General features: G+C 44.0%; 1 protein-coding gene across 8 annotated transcripts in view; it reads left to right on the top strand.

The window, feature by feature from the left end:
- tpd52 (tumor protein D52) overlaps nt 1–24,368 on the top strand; it is a 152,570-nt gene that overhangs the window by 54,579 nt on the left and 73,623 nt on the right. Inside the window, exons 5-8 of one of the 8 annotated variants that reach the window (XM_072571328.1) lie at nt 4,992–5,018; nt 5,289–5,330; nt 6,926–6,974; nt 7,718–8,832. In XM_072571328.1, the coding sequence (XP_072427429.1) occupies nt 4,992–5,018; nt 5,289–5,330; nt 6,926–6,974; nt 7,718–7,840 (241 nt within the window). In that variant the 3' untranslated portion in view covers nt 7,841–8,832. Of the gene's footprint in view, nt 1–4,991; nt 5,019–5,288; nt 5,331–6,925; nt 6,975–7,717; nt 8,833–20,084; nt 20,322–24,368 lie in introns of those variants that run through there. The other 7 variants (XR_011960724.1, XM_072571329.1, XR_011960725.1 and 4 more) reach the window with 7 other exon arrangements.

The raw sequence follows: 24,368 nt of genomic DNA on the forward strand, positions 1-24,368 counted from the left end.
CATTTCTTGAATGGAAGTATCCTCTACAAATCAACACCCCACTTGACCTGTTGGAGGATGTAAATATTTATAAATAGTTCAATTTTCTTGCTGCATTTTACCACATCTGGGAAAGAACTGAGGCCTTCTTGCAAAAGAGCATCTCTGTGCAGTACCAGAGGGGAAAATATGCTTGAATGATGTTGAAGCGTCTTGGAGTAACCTCACTTTATCTCTCATCGACTCACTTCCTTTTCCAGTACGTAGAGGGTGCTTCCATTTAAAGGCAAGTAATGCAGTTGGTTCACTTACTGCTTTATTTGCCATAAAACCCTGTAGCGTTCTATCCTTTCTCTTTTTTCCCCCAACCCAATAAGAATATCCCACAGTGCAGTAGCTTGCAGCTTCTGGACACCTTTTTCTAATTGAAAATAACAATGTCTATAAGTAGTTAGTTCAAATTATTCCTGCATGTACAATTTTACATTGAATTTTCTCAAAATTCAAAGGCTTTGTAAGATTTTGCAGACATTTCGGCCTTGTGGTTTTGGTCATGCTTTTCCTGTTCTGAATGTAATATGGATTAAGTACTGCTGCAGTTTAATATTTTTCAAGACTCAACAGCAGTTGAATATGAAGTGAGTTTTGTTGCAATCGCTGACAAATTCTCTCAAATAATAGCTCATTCAATAGTGCTTATTGGTCTTTCTGAAGTAAGAAAGGACCCTAGTTCTGAATTTAACATGATAACTATTCCTATTTTGTGGTATTGCTAGTATAGCAAGAAATATTACCAGAAAAGTAACTTTTTTAACACTTTTTAATTAGTGTTCTTTTGCTAACCTGTTGTACAACAGAACTGATCATATTGATTCCACAAAATTTTGTTTGGATTTTCACATACTTCCACATATGTAAGTATACATTTGAAGTCTTATCCCCCCACTTATTTAGATTAGATTGAAAGCCCTACATTGTGGAAACACCAGCCCTTTGGCCAGACAAATCCACATTGACCCTCTGAACAGTAACCCACCCAGACCCATTTCCCTCTGACTAATGCACCTAACACTATGGGCAATTTAGGATGGCCTAACCTGCACATCTTTTTGAATTGTGCGAGGAAACCGGAACACCCGGAGGAAATCCATGCAGACGCTGGGTGAATGTGCAAACTCCACACAAACAGTCGCCTGAGGTGGGAATCTAGTCCGGGGCCCTGGTACTGTGAGGCAGCAGTGCTAATCAGAGCCACCATGCCACCATTTGTGTTCCATTGATTGTGCCCTTACCTGTACAACTCAAATTCCTGGGTAGTTGAAAGCTATTAAGAGTTTTTAAACTTCGTTTATGGGATGTGGACATTCCTAGCTGGGTTAGCATTTTTTACCATCCTTAGTTGCCCTTGAAGGTAATTCTAGAGCTGCAGCCTCTAGGTTTAAGTACACTGACATTACCATGGGATGCGTTCTAGGATTTCAACCCATCTGTACTGAAGGCATGATGAAATATTTCCAAATCAAGATGGTGAGTGGCTCAGAAGAGAACTTTCAGACAGCGGTGTTTCCACAGATCTGATGTCCTTAGCTTCTAGATGGCCGTGGTCATGGGTTTTTCTAAGGAACTTTTGGATTTCTTGTAGATGGTACACACTGCTGTTACTGTGCATTGATGATGGAACAGGTGAATGGGGTGGATATGCTGTCACTCAGATGGGCTGCTTTGTCCTGGGTGATGTCAAGCTTCACGGATGTTGTTGGAGCTGCATTCATCCAAGCAAATGGAGGGTATCCCATCACACTACAAACTTGTGCCATATAGATGGCAGACAGGTTTTGGGGAGTCAAGAAGTGAATTATTCTATGTAGCATTACTAACCTCAGTCTAACTTTTGTAGTCTCAAGTTTTATATGGCTAGTTCAGTTCCTAGTCACTGACAACCCCAGGATGTTAATAGTGGAGGATGCAGCAGTTGTATTACCTTGAATGTTAAATGGTGATGGTTAGATTTTCTCATGTTGGAGGTGGTCCTTGTATGGTTCGCGTGTTACTCGAATGTATTCCATTATTTGCAGAGAAGGGGTCTCTACATATAGTTTGCTTCCAGCAAATGTAAATGAACTACCTTGTAAGATCGACTATCTTTAGTGTAGCTATTAGTGATTGATCTGTTTGCTCACTTGCAAGCTTTATGTGGGATTATGGCTATTCTGATTAGAATATTGTTTACTGTATCAATCAACTTTGCAAATATGCCGAAGGCTGGCACTTAAAGTCCCTAGCATATCGAAAAGTACCCTGGAAAATAGCAGTATTTCCAGTTTGAAACACATGTTAAGAACCTGTTTTATATGTGCAGCCACTGACTAGAAGCAAAGTTATATTTTTCACCCGCAGACTACCCCACAATTGAGCAGCATCATGTATGGATTTCAATGCTGATGTTACACCATACATGTATCCTGAATGTCCCAAAGATTAGCTGATTGAATCAAACCTGTTTCTTTGGGTGCATGTATGATAAAGACTGTCTTCTTCCAGCCTGTACACAAAACTCAAAGCAAAACATCTGCTGTTGTGATTCTGTCATTAGGCAACACTTAATGTGTGCACACTAATCGTTGATTAGCAACCAATTTGAGGTAATGTGGCTCAGTTAAATTTGCTACAAGTGACATGTGAAGATCCATCCTCTACAAACTAAAGGAGTATATTCAAACCTTGTACATTTTTAATGGATAGTAGTCTATGGTAGCCTTTTCTTTTGCCTTGTCATACCTTGACCAATCATATCCATGAATTAGCATCTTTCTCCTGTAGTACATATTGTGAAATTAAACTATATAGGTTTACTTCGATAGAATATAATCACTGTTTTAATTATTTTACACAACACCAGGTTGTGATTTTTAACTTTGTACATCCCAGTCCAACAACAGCATCTCCAAATCCTGTTTTAATTATGTTTGCCTGAAGAGCTTTGATCAAAGTGTGCACTTGTATGCTCTGCATCTTTTGAGCCAGTCCACCCTTGTAAAGAAACTTAATGGAGATGAATTACTTTGATTTTTTTTTAAAAGATCTTGTCATCTCTCACAACTAGAGTTAGTAATCAGTTCCTTCTGTGATTTTATTCAAACTTATGGAGAGGTTTGGTTCAGTCTAAAGCTTTGGATACTTAACTGAATTCTGTTGGAACCTGACGCAAGTTATTAAAATTTCTTTGCTTCTATTTTATGCTGTAGATTTGTTATTATATACCACCTGTTATAGGTACTAAGCATCATGAAATCCTAAGTGCTAGTTGATTAAGAGTAAGATTGTAGCAATTAGCTTGAACTAATGAAATTGGATAACAAAATCATTTAGGATTCATGACTTTTTCACACAGGGTGGTACATGTATGGAATGAGCTGCCAGAGGAAGTGGTGGAGGCTGGTACAGTTGCACCATTTAAGAGGCATTTGGACGGGTATATGAATAGGAAGGGTTTGGAGGGATATGGGCCGGGTGGTGGAGGGTGGGACTGGATTGGATTGGGATATCTGGTTGGCATGGACATGTTGGACCGTAGGGTTTGTTTCCATGCTGTACATCTCTATGACTCTGTGACTCTTGATTCCCACCCTGTGAGTGATAACAGGATACTATACGTGTCCTAAGGACAGGCTGTGAAGGCGCCCTTCACAAGTTGATTGACTTGACAATTATGACCTCCGGTTTGTGTGCCCAGAATATTCACCCTTATGGCATATTGGAGGGCTACTGACATTATCACTCTACCCCATCTTGAGTTAGTCATGAGGGAGGAAGAAATTTTGGAAGAACAGGGGTGGTAGCAATTAGGGAAAGAGACTGATGAGAAGCACGTGGCAAACAAAACGGTTTCTCAGTATGATAAAGTGAATGGATTGTGGGCTACAAACGCTACACTTAATGATGCTAGAGCAGAACTTTGTCATAATTTAGAGAACTCTCACTAGTGGCTTTTGGAGGCTATACTCACTACCAATGCTGAAGCATAAAATGCATTGTGTAACTTGAGAAATTCTATTAAATGTCAAGAACTCAGATTCTGATTTTGGCAGCTGGTCCTGCCCTTAACCGAAGTAAGAGGTCACTTAACACTTAACCTCTGAGCTGAGTGAATGCTTTACAACTCAGCAACACATGCATTGATTGTGATTTCTAAATGGGAGCAATATGAGAGGTTTTAATACAAAAACAGAACAAGGCTGATGCAGGAAATGTGAAATTTTCAGCAAAGTCAGACAGCATCTGTGGAGAGGGAAACCATTTCCATACACATGCTACCAGCCCAGAGTATTTCCAGCATTTTCATTTCTTTTGACTAAAATTTTAAATTGGAGCGAATTTGAATTTCTACTTTGCTATTGCTCCCCTAGTTATACTTCAATGCCATTCTTATTTCTCATGGTTTTGATTCAAAACCTTGGTTTTAAATCTGAGAGGTTTTGATGCATGTTCTGAATATCTGATCCTACTTTAAACTGAAGTAGTAAAAGTATTGTTTTTATGATATATTTCTTTTGCTTTTGGAAGTGAAGCCATAATTTTGTACTAAAAGAATAGTGAATTTGAACTGCTGTTTGTTTGCTTGAGCCTTGAAGCAGTAGGCTAGAGTTGCTGTATCTAACACAGTCTTGAGCCTAGAAGTATTTGGGCTGACTTTTATAAATTTGCAAGATTAGGTTGTGAACATAGCAAAGAGATACAATATCTTGCAGATATATTTATTCGTGTAAACGTTTTTTTTGAGTCACCCTGCAAAAATAGATACCTGCACCCTAATGGTTAGAGAATTACCTGTTTAGGAGCTTACGTTAATGCAAACCATTTCTGAAAAGTCTGGCTATTTTAGAATTGTTTTACTATAACTAAGGATAGCCAAGTTTGAAATGTTCAAAATCAATTAAATTTACAGTGGTAGTGACTTGTTTTGTGTTCAATTTTCTTGTTAATGCTCACCGTATCATGATGACATCCTGCAGATTACATGCTTTTTCACATTCTTTTAGGTAAGGAAGGTGTACTTTATGATAACGAAGCACAAAATCAATCTGTTCACTTCATGAAATTAAATATTACTTGGAAATAGAAATGCATGAATTGATATACTGTGTGTAGAAGTGGTCTGCTGAGCCACAAATGAAAAATTGTTCCTTTTTAATGCTTAAAATGGAAGAGTGCTTTGACAACATACTTTCCTATTATTCTGTTTGTCATAAATCAAGTATTACATGTTTTTAAACTAACTTTTTGCTGTTTCCTTAATGCTGGCCGATTAGCATTCACTCCCTACGACACTCAATTAGCATGCCTGCTATGAGGTACTGTATATGCATTGAAATAAAATTTTAATGGCTAATTCATTGTCTAAGTTTTGTTAGCACATTGTAGTTATCAGACTCTATGGAATGATATTTGAACTTTGTTTTCCAATTTGAATGTTGACTTGGTCATGTTCTCGTGGCTTTTGCTGATTTGAAATTTGTGGTTTCATTGTGGGAATGGTAGAGATGAACTTTCGGTATTGAGCGATATACAAATGGACTTACTCGTCATGGGAATATGAGTTTTTTTTCCTTTTTAACAACTGGTTATTTTCAGTGTTGAGATATTAATGTTGTAGAATGAACAAAGGTTCTTGGCTTTGCATTGACATTTTTGGGTCAGTTTTGGTTATTTTGAACAAAAATGTTGTGTTCAGTGCAACTGTCAGTGAAGTTGACAACTTTTTTCTGTCTGAGGTTGTGTTGTTAACTTGGTCTTCATTTTATGGTACTTTTACTGTGGTGTCTGGATGTTGCCCTTGCCTTGAGGACAGAGCAGCATGTTGCCTTGTATCCAGAGGAATATAACTTCCCTTAATTGGTAGATTTAATTAACCAGCATTATCCCATTCTTAGGCCCTGCCAGATAATCGATTTATGTGCAGCTTCTAGATTTTTTTTTTGGCATGGTTTTTCATGGATGGGAGAGGAGATAAGTTTTACTTTTGATAATGGGACAGTTGGATGACCCGACGACACTGCACTTGTGCAAAGCTTCAGCCGTACAGTGCAATTGAGTGGCAAGATCTAGGTAGATGTCAGTGTGGCGCTGGAAAAGCACAAAGTCAGGCAGCATCCGAGGAGCAGAGGAGTCGACGTTTCGGGCATAAGGGCTGATGAAGGGCTCATGCCTGCTCCTTGGGTGCTACCTGACATTCTGTGCTTTGCCAGCGCCACACTTGTTAACTCCGACCTTCAGCATCTGCGGTCCTCACTTTCTCCAGGTCTAGGTAGATGCTCAACTGAAGTTAAGTCGTCCACTGTGTGGAAGAAAAAACATTCAGACCCAAGTTTCGCACTGCTGTTCCTGGATGCCGTAGCAATGTTGATTTTGTTTCTCCTTTTTACAAATATTGCAGCACACTCTTTTTCCAGCAGGAGCTAATATGGGACGTGGCAGTCTCAAGAAAAGACCAAAGGATATGCCTTTAAGTTTTGCCAAATGTTATTTACCCCTAGTATTACTGAAGTATGACCAGGTTAAAAATGATCTTTTTAGAGTATATGTTTTGTTTACTTTGCCTGAACAATTTTTGCATTGCACTACAGTATTATTTGTGATTTTCTAATACATTTTCAAATGATTCAAGGACATCATAGCATAGATTTCTGTCCTATAATGCTACCAAAGTTGATTTTATGTTGTTCTGTATCCGTTTTTCTGTTTGGTATCTTTTTTCCTATTGGCTTTGCTGTAGATATCCTAGATCTAGAATGCTGGTTTAAAAAATAATTCAAGATAGATCTGTCATTCCGCAATAGTATTAGAAAACAAAGCTAAATTTGATTACTTTTAAAATATTATGGCTGTCTAAATGTGTCATTTTTGGTAACGAACACTTGTTTAAATCTTTATCTATCTATTCTTACAGAAATTCACCAACTTTCAAGTCATTTGAAGATAGAGTTGAAAGCTTAAAGGTAGTGTGTATGTTCACATTTTTGAAACTTTGCTTGGGTTGGTGAATAAAATCTTTAATACAATGATTAAAAAATATAGCTTTGGGCAGTTAAAATTTAGAATGTCAGATCTTTCTGGTTCCTTTCTACGCATGACCACTCCTCCACATCTCTTTGGAAACCCAGAGGGTTTGTATATATACATATGGTCTATTTCATTTTTTTTCAAAATCTTCTGACTTACTAATATTTGGAGACCTTCTGCTTCAGATTTTTCCTTGAATATTGGTCACTGGGAAGATGGTTATGACTGAGAACAGCTCACGTTTTTATTTGGGTTTAGCAACTGAGAATATATCTTGTGCTGTTTGAGTGGAAAGGCACCTATTGTGATGCTTCAGTGATGAGGACAATGGATTTCTGGTTCTCACCATCTTAAAAATCATCTGCAAATCTTGCAGATCTGTACTACTAATGAGTCAGTAGTCAAAAAAGCAATTTTTTTGTGGCGAGATGGGAAAATAGATTATGGGTATTCTATTATGTAAGCTAATTGTAAAGGGAGAATAGATATGAACTTTCCGTTTGGTGATTTTTCAAAAAAAACTATTCATTTTGAATTTTATAGGATTGTATTTTTAACATAAGTACACTTTTTAGTAAATTGTCAAAGCATTACTTCAGTGTTTTGTATGCATTTTTGTTTAATTGTAGATTATATTTCCATCTTTTTTAATAATCTATATTCATTTGATTTTTCTCAGTTTAAGGTTGCAGGCAACAAGGAAGGAGGTGGCGATTTTGGGAATGTTCTAAACTCTGCAGCAAATGCAAGTGCCACAGAGGCCATTACAGAAGAGGTTTCAGATGTTCAAGAAGCTCATTAAAATGCTGCTTTAAAACTAGCTCTTCTTTGACACAGTATAAATCAAGCAAATGGTACTAGTTGCAAATAATGGCTTTTTTCCCATTAATTGTGTCTCTGTCTCATGACATTGTGTCTTGTATTTAACAGCTTACAAGATCTGGTCAGCCCCCTGGATTACTACACTTTAAATTTGGATTTAATGTAAAACTACTTTGGTCCTCAAATGCAAAAAAATGTTATGGTGAAAATACTTGGCTTAATGACTGTCCCAAACTCTTGCTCCAAGTTATACCAATGAAACGGTCTTGATTGGAATATTAAATTGAGATGCATTAAACTTCCATTCCTGTTTTTCCAAAGAAAATTATTTCAAACTGTTGAAATGGATAGCATTAGTTTGTTGACAGACATGCAAGCAATGACTCAGCTCAAAGTGAATGTGTATTTTTTGTTAGGTTACTCTAAAATTAGATGCCTATTAAATACAATGTGAAAGCTTTTTCTTTACTTTTTTGGAAATGTTATTTGTTCAAGCTATAAGGTAACAAGACACCTTTGTAGGAAATGCCACAGTCTGAATGGCATTCTCTTCAGATGTGGAATTCAGTATGTATTTTTTTGCTCAAATAGAGACCTACTCATCTGATTTTCACTTTAGTACCTGGCGAAGTATTTTCTTGCACAAGTGTTCAGTTCTGTGATTTAAATCTGTTCATATCTGAGAGGTGGTTGTAAATGTACACTCACTCCTCATTTTAATGCATGTTGGCAGTTAGCAGCATTTAAGGTTCAGAATTTTGGGGTCTGAGTTTGCTGACCAAATGAATGGATGGCATTGATTAAAAGATGTCGCATTAGTGCATATTTGAAATATTTGAGGTTAGAGTTTAATGTTAACATTGTACAAGGATAATTTTGGTTTTGTTCACTTGGCTGGATGAAATGCTGTACAGTCCCAGCTGTCTTGATATGTTTTAAAAAAACTTTTAATAAAGATTGCTGATGGTAAAATGTTCATTGTGAAATGTTTTGTCTCACTAGAATTGATTGGAACTTAACCCACTGTATTAAAGCAATATTTCACGTATTGCTCATGTGTAAAGTTGTTGTCTTAATGAAGATATAAAGCAGTTTTATTTTAAACTTCATCAAAAATGGCCACATTTCAAAATGCAAGCTTCCCACACTAAACAATTAAGCCCTGAGTAAGTGTTCTACAATTTCTACATTGGTTGTCATCTGATTTGCTGCAAGTAATCAGGGTGATCTGGCACAAGGAAATGCAATCCAATGGGTTAAATACAGCACATTTAAATGACCAGTACCTCTTAGGGGCATTAACTTTATTTAGAATCAAAACAGTTTAAAGAGCCAAGAAATGTTTCAACTTTATCAGTTTATCTGTTGAGTGATGGAGGAAAGACACATGAAAGAATGTTTTGCAACTGTGTATTAAGGATTCAATAGAAATTCAGTGGGAATCTCAGACTAGGAAAGTGAGCCAATTAATCATTCCAAATGACAATTGAATATGTAGAAACTCTGGGATTGCAAATCATTTTTTTCATTTAAATTGGGTTAAGTGTTTAAGGTACCAGTCATATTGCTTCTTGAGTACTAGTTTCGGTCAGTGAGAAAATCTGGAGGAGATCTTTATAAAGATAATCCATGAAGCCTTTTTCCTCATCTCAACTTCCCTCTTGCAGGAGTTTTACAGAACTAAAGCATTTCAGTAAACATCAATGAACGATTTTAAATCTGCAATATTGCCTTAGATGAAATTGCATTAATATGACCTGGAATGCTGGCTTATATGTGGAAAAAATATAAATTTGAAACATTTTAGCTTTGCTAGTCATGTTATATAACTTGAAACCCTTTATCCCCGTACCACTTGTAGTAAAGATCTACTACACTTAATGCAGGCCTTGACATATTGGTGCCCAGAAGTGAACACACTAGTTGAGGACTAACCACTGTTGCATAAAGATTTATACTTTGTTTTCACAAAAATGGTAAGACTTCATCTTTAATCTTATGCTGAGCTGACACAAATGAGTCACTTAGTGAAACCAGCTCCAATTTTTACATAATTCAAGTGTAAAAGTTTGAGTTGCAGAAGACTAACATACAAATGGCATAGTTTTATCGTGCAAATAAATGCGGTCGATAAATAGCTCCACAACGTGTGTTAATCGTAGTGCCTTTTATATTGGCTGGGGGGTGAGTGGGTGGGGGAGGTGCAAACAGATCTATTTTTAATCCATGTGATAAGAGTATTGGCTGAGCCAGCATTTATTGCCCATGCTTAGTTGCCCTTGAGATAATAGTGCTGAGCTGTCTTGAATCACTGCACTGCATTTCTTTTCGTAGATACATCCATAAATTGAGCAAAATAACAATGAAGAAAATAATGGCACGAGATCACCAAGTGAAATCCTCCAGGACTTTGTTTCTTCACTTTAAATTGGGGAAAAAAAAACTACATACCATTCCACTATTTAACAATGAAAGAGAATTCAGGAAGTTATGCATCAGTTTGTCTAGCATCTATTGTTAGGAAATTGCTAGTGTCTATGATTAATAATAAAGTGACGATACACTTTAAATTTTGACTTGATCAGAGAATCAGCAAGGACATGCTTGGTGAACTTGATCAACTTTTGAGGTGGTGACTAAAAGTAGTGGACAAAAATTGATGCCACTTATTTTGACTTTCAGAAGCAATTCAATTGTTATCTAAAGTTAAAGCTCATGGCATTAAAATTAGTGACTTGGTTAGGTAACAGGCTGGGTAGCAGGAGGTAGAAGATAGGAATGGTGATCAGGTATTCTAAGTGACAGACTAGCTAGTAACTTGCTGAAATGAGGATTTTGAGAACCACCTATCCAAATTTACAAATTACACTTGTACAATATGCATTTGTAATGCCAAGGCATACAAAGCCATGAGCCAGCTGTTGGAAAGTTGGATGCAGTAGTTAGGAACTTATTTTTGTCTGATGCAGACTTGATAGGGCAAAGGACCTTTTTTAGCATAGACATAGAACATTACAGTGCAGTACAGGTCCTTCGGTCCTCGATATTGCGCCAACCTGTCATACCAAATTCTGAAACCTGTAAAACCTACACTATTCCATATATGTCCATATGCTTGTCCAATGACGACTTAAATTTACTTAAAATTGGCAAATCTACTGTTGCAGGCAAATCTACTGTTGCAGGCAAAGCATTCCATTCCCCTACTACTGAGTAAAGAAACTACCTCTGACATCTGTCCTATATCTATCACCCCTCAATTTAAGGCTATGCCCCCTCATGCTTGCCGTCACCATACTTGGAAAACGGGTCTCCCTGTCCACCCTATCTCACCCTCTGATTATCTAATGTCCTAGTAAAGTCATGTCTCAACCACCACCTCTCTATCGAAAACAGCCTCAAGTCCCTCAGCCTTTCCTCGTAAGACCTTCCCTCCATACCAGGCAATATCCTAGTAACTCTCCTCTGCACCCTTTCCAAAGCTTCCACATCCTCCTTTATAATGCAGTGACCAGAACTGTACACAATACTCCAACTGCGGCCGCACCAGAGTTTTGCACAGCTGCAGCTAACCTCATGGTTCTGGAACTCAATCCCTCTATTCATAAGAAGGGATACAGTGTTTTAGCTTTTAACAACCCTGTCAACCTGGGTGGCAACTTTCAAGGATCTGTGTACATAGACACTGAGAGCTTCTGCTCATCTACATTAGACAATAGACAATAGATGCAGGAGTAGGCCATTCTGCCCTTCGAGCCTGCACCGCCATTCAATATGATCATGGCTGATCATTCCTAATCAGTATCCTGTTCCAGCCTTATCTCCATACCCCTTGACTCCACTATCTTTAAGAGCTCTATCCAACTCTTTCTTAAATGAATCCAGAGACTGGGCCTCCACTGCCCTCTGGGGCAGAGCATTCCACACAGCCACCACTCTCTGGGTGAAGTAGTTTCTCCTCATCTCTGTCCTAAATGGTCTACCCCGTATTTTTAAGTTGTGTCCTCTGGTTCGGCACTCCCCCATCAACGGAAATATGTTCCCTCCTGCCAGAGTGTCCAGTCCTTTCATAATCCTATACGTTTCAATCCGATCCCCTCTCAGTCTTCTAAACTCAAGGGTATACAAGCCCAATCGCTTCAGTCTTTCCGTGTAAGGCAATCCTGCCATTCCAGGAATTGACCTCGTGAACCTACGCTGCACTCCCTCAATAGCCAGAATGTCTTTCCTCAAATTTGGAGACCAGAACTGTACACAGTACTCCAGGTGTGGTCTCACCAGGGCCCTGTACAGCTGCAGAAGCACCTCTTTGCTTCTATACTCAATCCCTCTTGTTATGAAGGCCAGCAGGCTATTAGCCGCCTTCACGACCTGCTGTACCTGCATGCTTGCCTTTATTGACTGGTGGACAAGAACACCCAGATCTCTCTGAACAGCCCCTTGACCTAATTTGATACCATTGAGGTAGTAATCTGCCTTCCTGTTCTTGCCACCAAAGTAGATAACCATACATTTATCCACATTAAACTGCATCTGCCATGCATCTGCCCACTCACCTAACTTGTCCAGGTCACCCTGTAATCCCCTAACATCCTAATCACATTTCACCCTACCACCTAGCTTTGTGTCATCAGCAAATTTGCTAATGTTATTGCTGATACCATCTTCTATATCATTTACATATATTGTAAAAAGCTGCGGTCCCAGCACGGATCCCTGCGGTACCCCACTGGTCACTGCCTGCCATTTCGAAATGGAGCCGTTAATCACTACCCTTTGTTTCCTATTAGCCAACCAATTCTCTATCCAATCTAGTACTTTGCCCCCAATCCCGTGCGCCCTAATTTTACTCACTAACCTCTTGTGTGGGACTTTATCAAAAGCTTTCTGAAAGTCCAGGTACACTACATCCACTGGATCTCCCTCGTCCATCTTCCGAGTTACATCCTCAAAAAATTCAAGAAGATTAGTCAAGCATGATTTCCCCTTCATAAATCCATGCTGACTCTGTCCTATCCTGTTACTATTATCCAGATGTGCCGTAATTTCATCCTTTATAATAGACTCCAGCATCTTTCCCACCACTGAGGTCAGACTAACTGGTCTATAATTTCCTGCTTTCTCCCGCCCACCCTTCTTAAAAAGTGGCACAACATTAGCCGCCCTCCAATCCTCAGGAACCGACCCCGATTCTATTGAACTCTGGAAAATAATCACCAGCGCATCCACGATTTCCCGAGCCACCTCTTTCAGTACTCTGGGATGCAGGCCATCAGGTCCCGGAGACTTATCAACCTTCAGACCTAACAGTCTCTCCAACACCAAATCCTGGCAAATAGAAATTCCCTTAAGTTCAGGTCCTTCAGCCACTGTTACCTCAGGGAGATTGCTTGTGTCTTCCCCAGTGAACACAGATCTGAAGTACCCATTTAATTCCTCTGCCATTTCTTCGTTCCCAGTAATATATTCCCCTGCTTCTGTCTTCAAGGGCCCAATTTTTGTCCTAACCATTTTTTTGCCTTGGACATACCTAAAAAAGCTTTTACTATCCTCCTTTATATTCTTGGCCAGTTTACCTTCGTACCTCATTTTTTCTCTGCGTATTTCCTTCTTACTAATCCTCTGTTGTTCTTTAAAAGCTTCCCAGTCCTCCGTTTTCCCGCTTATCTTCGCTAAGTTATACTTTTTCTCTTTTAACCTTATATGTTTCTTTACTTCCCTCGTCAGCCACGGCCGCCCATGTCTCCTCCTGGGATCTTTCTTCCTTTTAGGAATGAACTGATCCTGCATCTTCTGCATTATACACAGAAATATCCGCCATTGTTCCTCCACGGTCTTCCCTGTTAAGGTATTGAACCATTGAACTTTGGCCAGTTGCTCCCTCATAGCTCCATATTTCCCTTTATTCAACTGAAATATTGTCACTTCAGATTGTACCCACTCCCTCTCAAATTGCAGATTGAAGCTTATTGTATTATGGTCACTACTTCCCAATGGCTCCTTCACTTCGAGGTCACTGACCAATTCTGGTTCGTTACACAATACCAGATCCAGAATCGCCTTATCCCTGGTCGGCTCCAGCACCAGCTGCTCTAAAAATCCATCTCTGAGGCACTCCACAAAGTCTCTTTCTTGAGGCCCGATACCATCCTGATTCTCCCAGTCTACTTGCATGTTAAAATCCCCCATAACAACTGTAGTAACATCTTTGCGACAAGCCAATTTCAGCTCCTGATTCAACTTACCTCCAACATCCAGACTACTGTTTGGGGGCCTGTAGATGACTCCCATGAGGGTCTTTTTACCCTTAGTGTTTCGAAGCTCTATCCACACTGACTCTACATCCCCTGACTCTAGGTCCGCCCGCGCAAGGGACTGAATATCCTCCCTTACCAACAAGGCCACCCCACCCCCTCTGCCCGTCAGTCTATCCTTACGATAGCACGTGTAGCCTTGAATATTCATTTTCCAGGCCCTGTCCCCATGAAGCCACGTCTCAGTTATCCCTACAATATCGTATCTGCCAATTTCCAAAAGAGCCTCAAGCTCATCCACCTTGTGTCTAATGCTTCGTGCATTCATATGTAGAATTTTTAATTTGTTACTGCTCTCACCCTTCCCCCAACCCTTATTTCACTCAACTTTACAGCATGATGCCTTTTCCAGTTTTCTGCCTCCTTGATACAGTTGTCTTTCTTGACTTCTCTTGTTCTAACTACCCCTTCAATTTCCTTTTTAAACATCCAGCTTGTCCCCTCCCCCCCGCTACTTAGTTTAAATGTAGCGGTGTTGCAGCAGAAAACCTGCCTGCCAGAATGCCGATCCCTGTTCTATTAAGGTGCAAGCCGTCTCTCTTGTAGAATTTATGGTTACCATAAAATATACCCCAGTGATCCAAGAACTTGAAACCTCGCTTCCTGCACCAGTTCCCCAACCACACGTTCAAGTCCATTATCTCCCGGTTTCTGGCCACACTAGCCCGAGGAACTGGAAGCAAACTGGAGATAACCACCTTGGACGTCCTGCTTTTTAGCCTTCTTCCTAGTTCTGCGAAGTCTCGCTGTAGTATGTTCCTCCTCTTCTTCCCGACATCATTTGTACCAACAATCTTGCCATTAGCCCAGTATTTTGCATTCCGGTTATCCCGACCAAAGTGAATCACCTCACACTTGTCCGCATTAAACTCCATTTGCTACCTCTCAGCCCAGCTCTGCAGCTATCTATGTCTCTCTGTAACCTACAACATCCTTTGTCACTATTCACAACTCCACCGACCTTAGTGTCATCTGCAAATTTACTAACCTACCCTTCTATGCCCTCATCCAGGTCATTTATAAAAATGACAAACAGCAGTGGACCCAACACTGACCCTGGCAGTACACCACTATGATAAGAATTTCTATGACAAGCAAAAGATGGCAGAGGAGAGAGACATCTGAAATAAAATAGTAAATGCTGGAATTACTCAGCAGATCTGACATCTTTGGAGAGAAAGCAATTAATATTTCAGATTGCTATGAATGTTCTGATTTAAATAATGTTTCCTTCATTATACATGTTGCCAGACTTGTAGTTGTTACATCAAGGTGTAGGTGTCATTGACACCATAAAATTGGTGAGAGATTGAGGACTGAATAGATGGGTTAAATTGGCAGGTTACAATATTAACAGCTGTGAGACTGCCTACTTTGAACCTCGAAAGGATAATTGGACTCCTTTACACTTAATAGCATTTCAACATGTGTCCAAACAGACTTGAGGATTAAAGTACACTGATCATTGAAACATTATGGCCATAAAATGAAAATTGTCTAAAAGTCCAATAAAATCTTAAGGGTCACTAGACCTGAAACATTGGGTGTGATTTCTCTCCACTGGTACTGTCAGACCTGAGCTTTTCCAGCAATTTCTGTTTTTGTTTCTCATTTTCAGCATCCGCAGTTTTCATTTTTTTAAAAACTAAATAACGTGGACCTGTCCGTGAAGATTTATTCCAAGATTGCAGAGTAATGCTCCAGGAATACAAAACCCTAGCTAAACCATACCTGGAATACAGTTCTGGACATCACACCTTTAGTAGTTTTGAAGGAAATTAAGTCCAGTTTTGCCAACATTTTACCTTGATTGAAAATGAGATTGCACAAATTTTGGTTTATTCCTTGATGTTTAGAAAGTTGAAAGGTGATTTGATCAAACTTTGAGATATTAAAGGGCAAAGAGTAGGTAATGAAAGAAATTCTATTAATAGGCATTCTAGGCTGGGCAGACGTACAAATTAAAGCCAAGCCTTGGAAGTGGAGTTGGGAAACAAAAATAATTCTAGTCATAGTCATGCAGCATAGAACAAATCTTTGGTCCAACTAGTCCATGCTGACCATTCCCAAATTAAACTAGTCCCACCTGTGTACATTAGTCCATATCCCTCCAAACCTTTTCTATTCATGTTCTGATCCAAATGTCTCTTCAACGGTCTAACTACTGTATCCACCACTTCCTCTGGCAGTTCATTCCACACACTAACCACTATTTTAAAAAAAAGGTTGCCCTTAGGTCTTTTGTAAAACTTCCTCCTCTTACCTTAAAAATATGCCCCTGGTGTTTGAACTCCCTTGACCCTTGGGGAAAAGACCCTTGCTATTAACTTTATCTTTTCCTTTCATGATTTTATAAACCTCTATAAGGTCACCCCTCAACCTCTTACAGTCCAGTGGAAAAAAGTCATGGCTTATCCAGCTTTTTTTTTATAACTCAAACCTTCGATTCCTGGCAACGTCATGGTAAATCTTTTCTGAAACTTCTACAATTTAATAATGTCCTTTCTATAGCAGGGTAATCAGAACTGTACACAGCACTCCAGAAGATGCCTCAATGTCCTCTATAATCTCAACTACTTTTCCACTCGGTGAGGTTGTTGATTTTTTTTTCTGGTAATGTAGTCCGAGCTCTCTGCTAATGCTTTGAACATTCATTACCTTCCTGGCCCTATGATTTTGTTGCGGACAGAGGACCTCCCTCTTCTCCTACACTTGCTGCAAAAAGTGCAAGGTGCTGTTGTCGCCATAGGTCTTTGCTTCTGGTAGCACGATTTGTATGGGGAAATGACCACAGTTTCTTAATAGTGAACAACAGGAGATTGCAATAACTGAAATGCAGGATAATTGCAAAAATGGGGATTCCCACCACCCCCACAAAAATAACCCACAATATAATTGCTTTTCAGTGGTGTTGGAAATGGAGAGAAAAGATCCCAAGAGACAGTGGTCAGCTGCCGCAAGTTTTTAAAGTTCTGGACACTGGGTTTTCGATACATCATCCTGCTGCATGGAACTCACTGTTTCCATTTCACTGTGTCACCAAGGGGAATACAGCCTGATCGCAGAACTTTAACTCACAAGTAGCAATATACCAAGAAAAAAAGACTCGCTAACTTCTTTTGTCATACACGTCACGTATTGTTTTGAATATCTCCCACGAACCCAATTCTGGTTCTAAGTTGATAACAACTGTGAAACCAATTAATCTTCCTGCCACAGCAGGCTGTTCTCCACGACGTACTGAATCACTCTTGATACATTGAACTTGATAGTTCATCTGCATTTTGGAAAATACATCAAACGCGTAAGATTACTGCTATGTCCGATCAAGCAACATTAAACCATTCCAACTCATCACACCTCGGTGTCCAAGTTAAATTCTACCTGCCGTTGTATACAGAGACCTGACATCTCAGTCCCGTCCACTTTAATTCCCATGTTAATGCTGGAGTCTTCAGTAAAATTCTTAATTATTAACCCCATTCTGCCGAATCTCACCCCTTACCTATAGCTCAACTGCGCTACCACTAGAGGTCGATGTTTCCCCAGGAGCAGGGGAACAAAATTTCTCTTTCCTATATTGTTTCCCAATGACAATCGTACATACTTTGCAACTTATAGAACCAACACATTCATGGCCAAACTTTTATACACATAATCTTAATGTACAGCCACTGCATAGAAATGATATTAAACATTTTGAGTTAATATTTATTTCAGTCTATTTCCCTGCAGAGCTACAAATCTCTGCTCCCCAGTGTTTCACAATATCATGTTTATCTCTCCCAGCTTTAATTTCTTTCTCTCTTAATGTACCACCTGTTGTCACAATCCATCTTCACTCTTTGTTTGATTTAATTTGATTTATTATTGGCTCACGTACCAAGATACAGTGAAAAAATATTGTTTTGTGTGCTAACTGGACTGATCACAACCGTACAGAGTTGAAAGGTGTGGCACAAGAAAAGCACAGCAGGCCAGGCAGCACCCCAGGAGCAGGAGAGTCCTTGTTTCAGGCATCAGCCCCTGAATCATCAACTCTCCTGTTCCTCTGAATCTGCCTGACCTGCTGTGCTTTGCCAGCGCCACACGTTTCGACACTGACTCTCCAGTATCTCACTTCCTCCTAGATCATACCTTACGTAAGTACATCAGGGTATGAGAGCAGAATAAAGAATATAGTATGACAGCTACAAAGAACGTGCAGAGAAAGATCAATTTTAATATGAGCGGTCAGTACGTAGGTTGGATAACACTTCTTAAATTTGTATGTGCTTTCAAACTTTTATGTCCCAGTCATGTGTTTTGTACCTTTTTTAAAATGTTCCTTCCAGCAATTATTTCCTTTATCTTGTCACCGAAATGTGAATTATTACAGCACAGAATGAGGCTATTCAGCCCATCATGGCTGTCATGTTCTTCCTTATCTTTCTGTTTCTTTCTGACCCTTGCTTGTTCCTGTTGCCCTTCACTAGCTTACGGTTACATCTGCCTCCTCTTTCTTTCCATTTGAGTGCCCACAAACTTTCCATTTTCTTCTTTCCCAACTTTCTCTTTCATAGTTCACTTGTGCTTCCTATCTCTTCTGCTGTAACTATCCCTTCTGTCCTCTCCTCAGCCTTCTGCTTCTGTCCTTCTTCACAGTCTGCTGCTTTGTGTTTATCTATGATTGATTGCCAACAATCCTATGATCTTCTTTGGTGCACCATCTTGTTCAGCCCCATGTTGTCCTCCCTGAACTAAATGCTGCTCTGTTCAGCAGTAAAACTCTCACAGCATTTGAAATACATGCCTGCATTTGAATAAGGTATTCCGAAGAGGAGTGAGACTGATCTAGAAAGCAGAAATTGCTGGAGAAACTCCTCAGGTATGTAGAGAGAAAATAGAATTAATATTTCGGGTCCAGTGACCCTTCTTCAGAACTGGAACCAGAAACTTTGCTTCCCATTGCACAGATGCTGTCAGACTTGCGAAGTTACTCCAGCAATGTTTTTACCGTTTATTGTTATCTTGAAGATGAAGATTAGATTCCCTACAGTGTGGGAACAGGCCCTTCGGCCCAACAAGTCCATACTGAACCTTCGAAGAGCAACCACACCCCTATATTTACCGTTGACTAATGCACCTAACACTATGGGCAATATAGCATGACCAACTCACCTAACCTGTACATCTTTGGATTGTGGGAGGAAACCGGAGCACCTGGAGGAAACCCATGCAGACATAGGGAGGATGTGCAAACTCCACATAGACAGTTGCCCGAAGCGGGAATTGAACCTGGGTTTGTAGCACTGTGAGGCAGCAGTGCCATTTTATAATGAAATATTCTTGTTTTTATTTCAGATTTCCAGCATTTGCAGTAGTTTGCGGATATACATTTTTTAGATTTCTTAGAATAGATTTTTAAATTACTTACAGTGTGGAAACAGGCCCTTCGGCCCAACAAGTCCACACCGACCTGCCGAAGCTCAACCCACCCATACCCCTACATTTAACCCTTCACCTAACATTATGGGCAATTTAGCATGGCCAATTCACCTAACCTGCACATCTTTGGACTGTGGGAGGAGACCGGAGTACCCAGAGAAAACCCACGCAGACACGGGGAGAATGTGCAACTCCACACAGTCAGTTGCCCAAGGCTGGAATTGAACCCAAGTCTCTGGCGCTGTGAGGCAGCAGTGCTAACCACTGTGCCACCCACGTATTTAGAAATATATTTGTTAGGTGAATGACTGAGACAACTATTTGATGCATACTGAAAATATGGTCTGGTTTGCCTCTGCAAAACAGCAATGATCTGCCCACCGAGGTGGCTTGGTTGCAAAGACCATTTGCTGAAATTGCAATTACAGTGACTAGTCTGCGTGGCGCTGTCTCTGGAGACCACCAGGTCCAGTCCACGGGAATCCTCTTGGCTGAAGTCTGGGAGAAACGGCCGGTGTCATGGCGACGGTGTGGAGCGGCTTGGGCCCCGCGGTCACACAGGCGGCTGTCCGGGGAGGACGGCTGATCCCGCGGGATGTCCGAACCAGGTTCTCCTCGTCAGATGCCGAGAAGCGGAGCGGCTTTGCGGTCGCCTTCGAGCGGCATGCGGACCTGCAGCGACAGAGAGAGGCGGAGATCCCAGACCTGGGCGGGAGGAAGGTCAGTGACTCGGGGGAGGGACCACCTCCCCTTACCACACCCCCACCCCTCCCCCAACCCCCACCCCCCCCACCCCCCCCACCCCCCCACCCAACCCCCAACCCCCACCCCCCCCACCCCTCCACCCCTCCACCCCTCCCCCAACCCCCACCCCCCCCACCCCCCCCCACCCCCCCATCCCATCCCTCCCCCACCCCTCCCCCAACCCCCACCCCCCCCCACCCCCCCATCCCATCCCTCCCCCATCCCTCCCCCATCCCTCTCACCCCCCCCTCTCACCCCCCCTCTCACCCCCCCATCCCTCTCACCCCCCCCATCCCTCTCACCCCCCCTCTCACCCCCCCCATCCCTCTCACCCCCCCATCCCTCTCACCCCCCCTCTCACCCCCCCCATCCCTCTCACCCCCCCATCCCTCTCACCCCCCCCATCCCTCTCACCCCCCCATCCCTCTCACCCCCCCATCCCTCTCACCCCCCCATCCCTCTCATCCCCCCCATCCCTCTCATCCCCCCCATCCCTCTCATCCCCCCCATCCCTCTCATCCCCCCCATCCCTCTCATCCCCCCCATCCCTCTCATCCCCCCCATCCCTCTCATCCCCCCCATCCCTCTCATCCCCCCCATCCCTCTCATCCCCCCCATCCCTCTCATCCCCCCCATCCCTCTCATCCCCCCCATCCCTCTCATCCCCCCCATCCCTCTCATCCCCCCCATCCCTCTCATCCCCCCCATCCCTCTCATCCCCCCCATCCCTCTCATCCCCCCCATCCCTCTCATCCCCCCCATCCCTCTCATCCCCCCCATCCCTCTCATCCCCCCCATCCCTCTCATCCCCCCCATCCCTCTCATCCCCCCCATCCCTCTCATCCCCCCCATCCCTCTCATCCCCCCCATCCCTCTCATCCCCCCCATCCCTCTCATCCCCCCCATCCCTCTCATCCCCCCCATCCCTCTCATCCCCCCCATCCCTCTCATCCCCCCCATCCCTCTCATCCCCCCCATCCCTCTCATCCCCCCCATCCCTCTCATCCCCCCCATCCCCCTCATCCCCCCCATCCCCCTCATCCCCCCCATCCCTCTCATCCCCCCCATCCCTCTCATCCCCCCCATCCCTCTCATCCCCCCCATCCCTCTCATCCCCCCCATCCCTCTCATCCCCCCCATCCCTCTCATCCCCCCCATCCCTCTCATCCCCCCCATCCCTCTCATCCCCCCCATCCCTCTCATCCCCCCCATCCCTCTCATCCCCCCCATCCCTCTCATCCCCCCCATCCCTCTCATCCCCCCCATCCCTCTCATCCCCCCCATCCCTCTCATCCCCCCCATCCCTCTCATCCCCCCCATCCCTCTCATCCCCCCCATCCCTCTCATCCCCCCCATCCCTCTCATCCCCCCCATCCCTCTCATCCCCCCCATCCCTCTCATCCCCCCCATCCCTCTCATCCCCCCCATCCCTCTCATCCCCCCCATCCCTCTCATCCCCCCCATCCCTCTCATCCCCCCCATCCCTCTCATCCCCCCCATCCCTCTCATCCCCCCCATCCCTCTCATCCCCCCCATCCCTCTCATCCCCCCCATCCCTCTCATCCCCCCCATCCCTCTCATCCCCCCCATCCCTCTCATCCCCCCCATCCCTCTCATCCCCCCCATCCCTCTCATCCCCCCCATCCCTCTCATCCCCCCCATCCCTCTCATCCCCCCCATCCCTCTCATCCCCCCCATCCCTCTCATCCCCCCCATCCCTCTCATCCCCCCCATCCCTCTCATCCCCCCCATCCCTCTCATCCCCCCCATCCCTCTCATCCCCCCCATCCCTCTCATCCCCCCCATCCCTCTCATCCCCCCCATCCCTCTCATCCCCCCCATCCCTCTCATCCCCCCCATCCCTCTCATCCCCCCCATCCCTCTCATCCCCCCCATCCCTCTCGCCCCCCCTCTCGCCCCCCCTCTCGCCCCCCCCATCCCTCTCGCCCCCCCCATCCCTCTCGCCCCCCCCCATCCCTCTCGCCCCCCCCATCCCTCTCGCCCCCCCCATCCCTCTCGCCCCCCCCATCCCTCTCGCCCCCCCTCTCGCCCCCCCTCTCGCCCCCCCCATCCCTCTCGCCCCCCCCATCCCTCTCGCCCCCCCCATCCCTCTCGCCCCCCCCATCCCTCTCGCCCCCCCCATCCCTCTCGCCCCCCCCATCCCTCTCGCCCCCCCCATCCCTCTCGCCCCCCCCATCCCTCTCGCCCCCCCCATCCCTCTCGCCCCCCCCATCCCTCTCGCCCCCCCCATCCCTCTCGCCCCCCCCATCCCTCTCGCCCCCCCCATCCCTCTCGCCCCCCCCATCCCTCTCGCCCCCCCCATCCCTCTCGCCCCCCCCATCCCTCTCGCCCCCCCCATCCCTCTCGCCCCCCCCATCCCTCTCGCCCCCCCCATCCCTCTCGCCCCCCCCACCCCTCTCGCCCCCCCCACCCCTCTCGCCCCCCCCACCCCTCTCGCCCCCCCCACCCCTCTCGCCCCCCCCACCCCTCTCGCCCCCCCCACCCCTCTCGCCCCCCCCCACCCCTCTCGCCCCCCCCACCCCTCTCGCCCCCCCCACCCCTCTCACCATCTCCAGTGTGAACATTTGAGCCGTTGACCTTGCAGCTAGGCCAACTGAATCACGTCTCATGAAGTATGGCAAGAATTACATTGATAATGGGAAGAAAGTTAATTGCACTCTTTAGATGTAGTTGACCTTGACCAATTTTGTTATGTCAGAAAGAAATTAATACATAGCTTCTGTTTGAATCATCAACTACTACTTCATGCATTTGGGAAAGCATGACCTAGTTGGGACAGTCAGCATAGCTTTGTGTGGGGCAGGTCATGTCTTACTAACTTGATTGAATTTTTCAAGGAGGTGACAAAGGTGGTCGATGTGGGTAAGTCAGTGAATGTTGTCTCGTAAGCCTTAGAAAGGCTTTCGACAAAAACCCTCATGGTAGGCTCATCCACAGGATTAAGATGCATGGGATCCATGGTGACTTGACTGCTAGGATTCAGAATTGGCTTGCCCATAGAAGGCAGAGGGTAGTGGTGGAAGGGTGTTTTACTGGCTGGAGGTCCATGACTATTGGTGTTCCACAGAGATCTGAATTGGGATGCTTGCTGTGCTTTGGGAGATCAAATGGTAGGGAAAAGTATACAGTGAATGGCAAGACACGAGCAGGTTTGATGTACAGAGCGATCTTTGTATTCAAGGCGATAGAGAAGACATATGGCATGCTTGCCTTTATTGGGTGAGGAATTGAGTAGAAGAGCTGAAAATGTGTTGCTGGAAAAGCGCAGCAGGTCAGGCAGCATCCAAGGAGCAAGAGAATCGATGTTTCGGGCATGAGCCCTTCTTCAGGAATGAGGAAAGTATGCCAAACAGGCTAAGATAAAAGGTAGGGAGGAGGGACTTGGGGGAGGGGTGTTGGAAATGCGATAGGTGGAAGGAGGTTAAGGTGAGGGTGATAGGCCGGAGTGGGGGTGGGAGCAGAGAGGTCAGGATGAGAATTGCAGGTTAGGAAGGTGATGCTGAGTTCGAAGGTTGGGACTGAGACAAGGTGGGGGGGAGGGGAAATGAGGAAACTGGAGAAATCTGAGCTCATCCCTTGTGGTTGGAGGGTTCCTAGGTGGAAGATGAGGCGCTCTTCCTCCAGTCGTCGTGTTGCTATGGTCTGGCGATGGAGGAGTCCAAGGACCTGCATGTTCTTGGTGGAGTGGGAGGGGGAGTTGAAGTGTTGAGCCACGGGGTGGTTGGGTTGGTTGGTCTGGGTGTCCCAGAGGTGTTCTCTGGAACGTTCTGCAAGTAGGCGGCCTGTTTCCCCAATATAGAGGAGGCCACATCAGGTGCAGCGGATGCAGTAAATGATGTGTGTAGAGGTGTAGGTGAATTTGTGGCGGAAAAGGAAGGATCCCTTGGGGCCTTGGAGGGAAGTAAAGGGGAGAGTTGTGGGCGCAAGTTTTGCATTTCTTGCGGTTGCAGGGGAAGGTGCCGGGAGTGGAGGTTGGATTGGTGGGGGGTGTGGACTTGACGA

This window comes from Chiloscyllium punctatum, chromosome 5 (assembly GCF_047496795.1).
Source record: "Chiloscyllium punctatum isolate Juve2018m chromosome 5, sChiPun1.3, whole genome shotgun sequence".
Taxonomy (NCBI): Eukaryota; Metazoa; Chordata; class Chondrichthyes; order Orectolobiformes; family Hemiscylliidae; genus Chiloscyllium; species Chiloscyllium punctatum.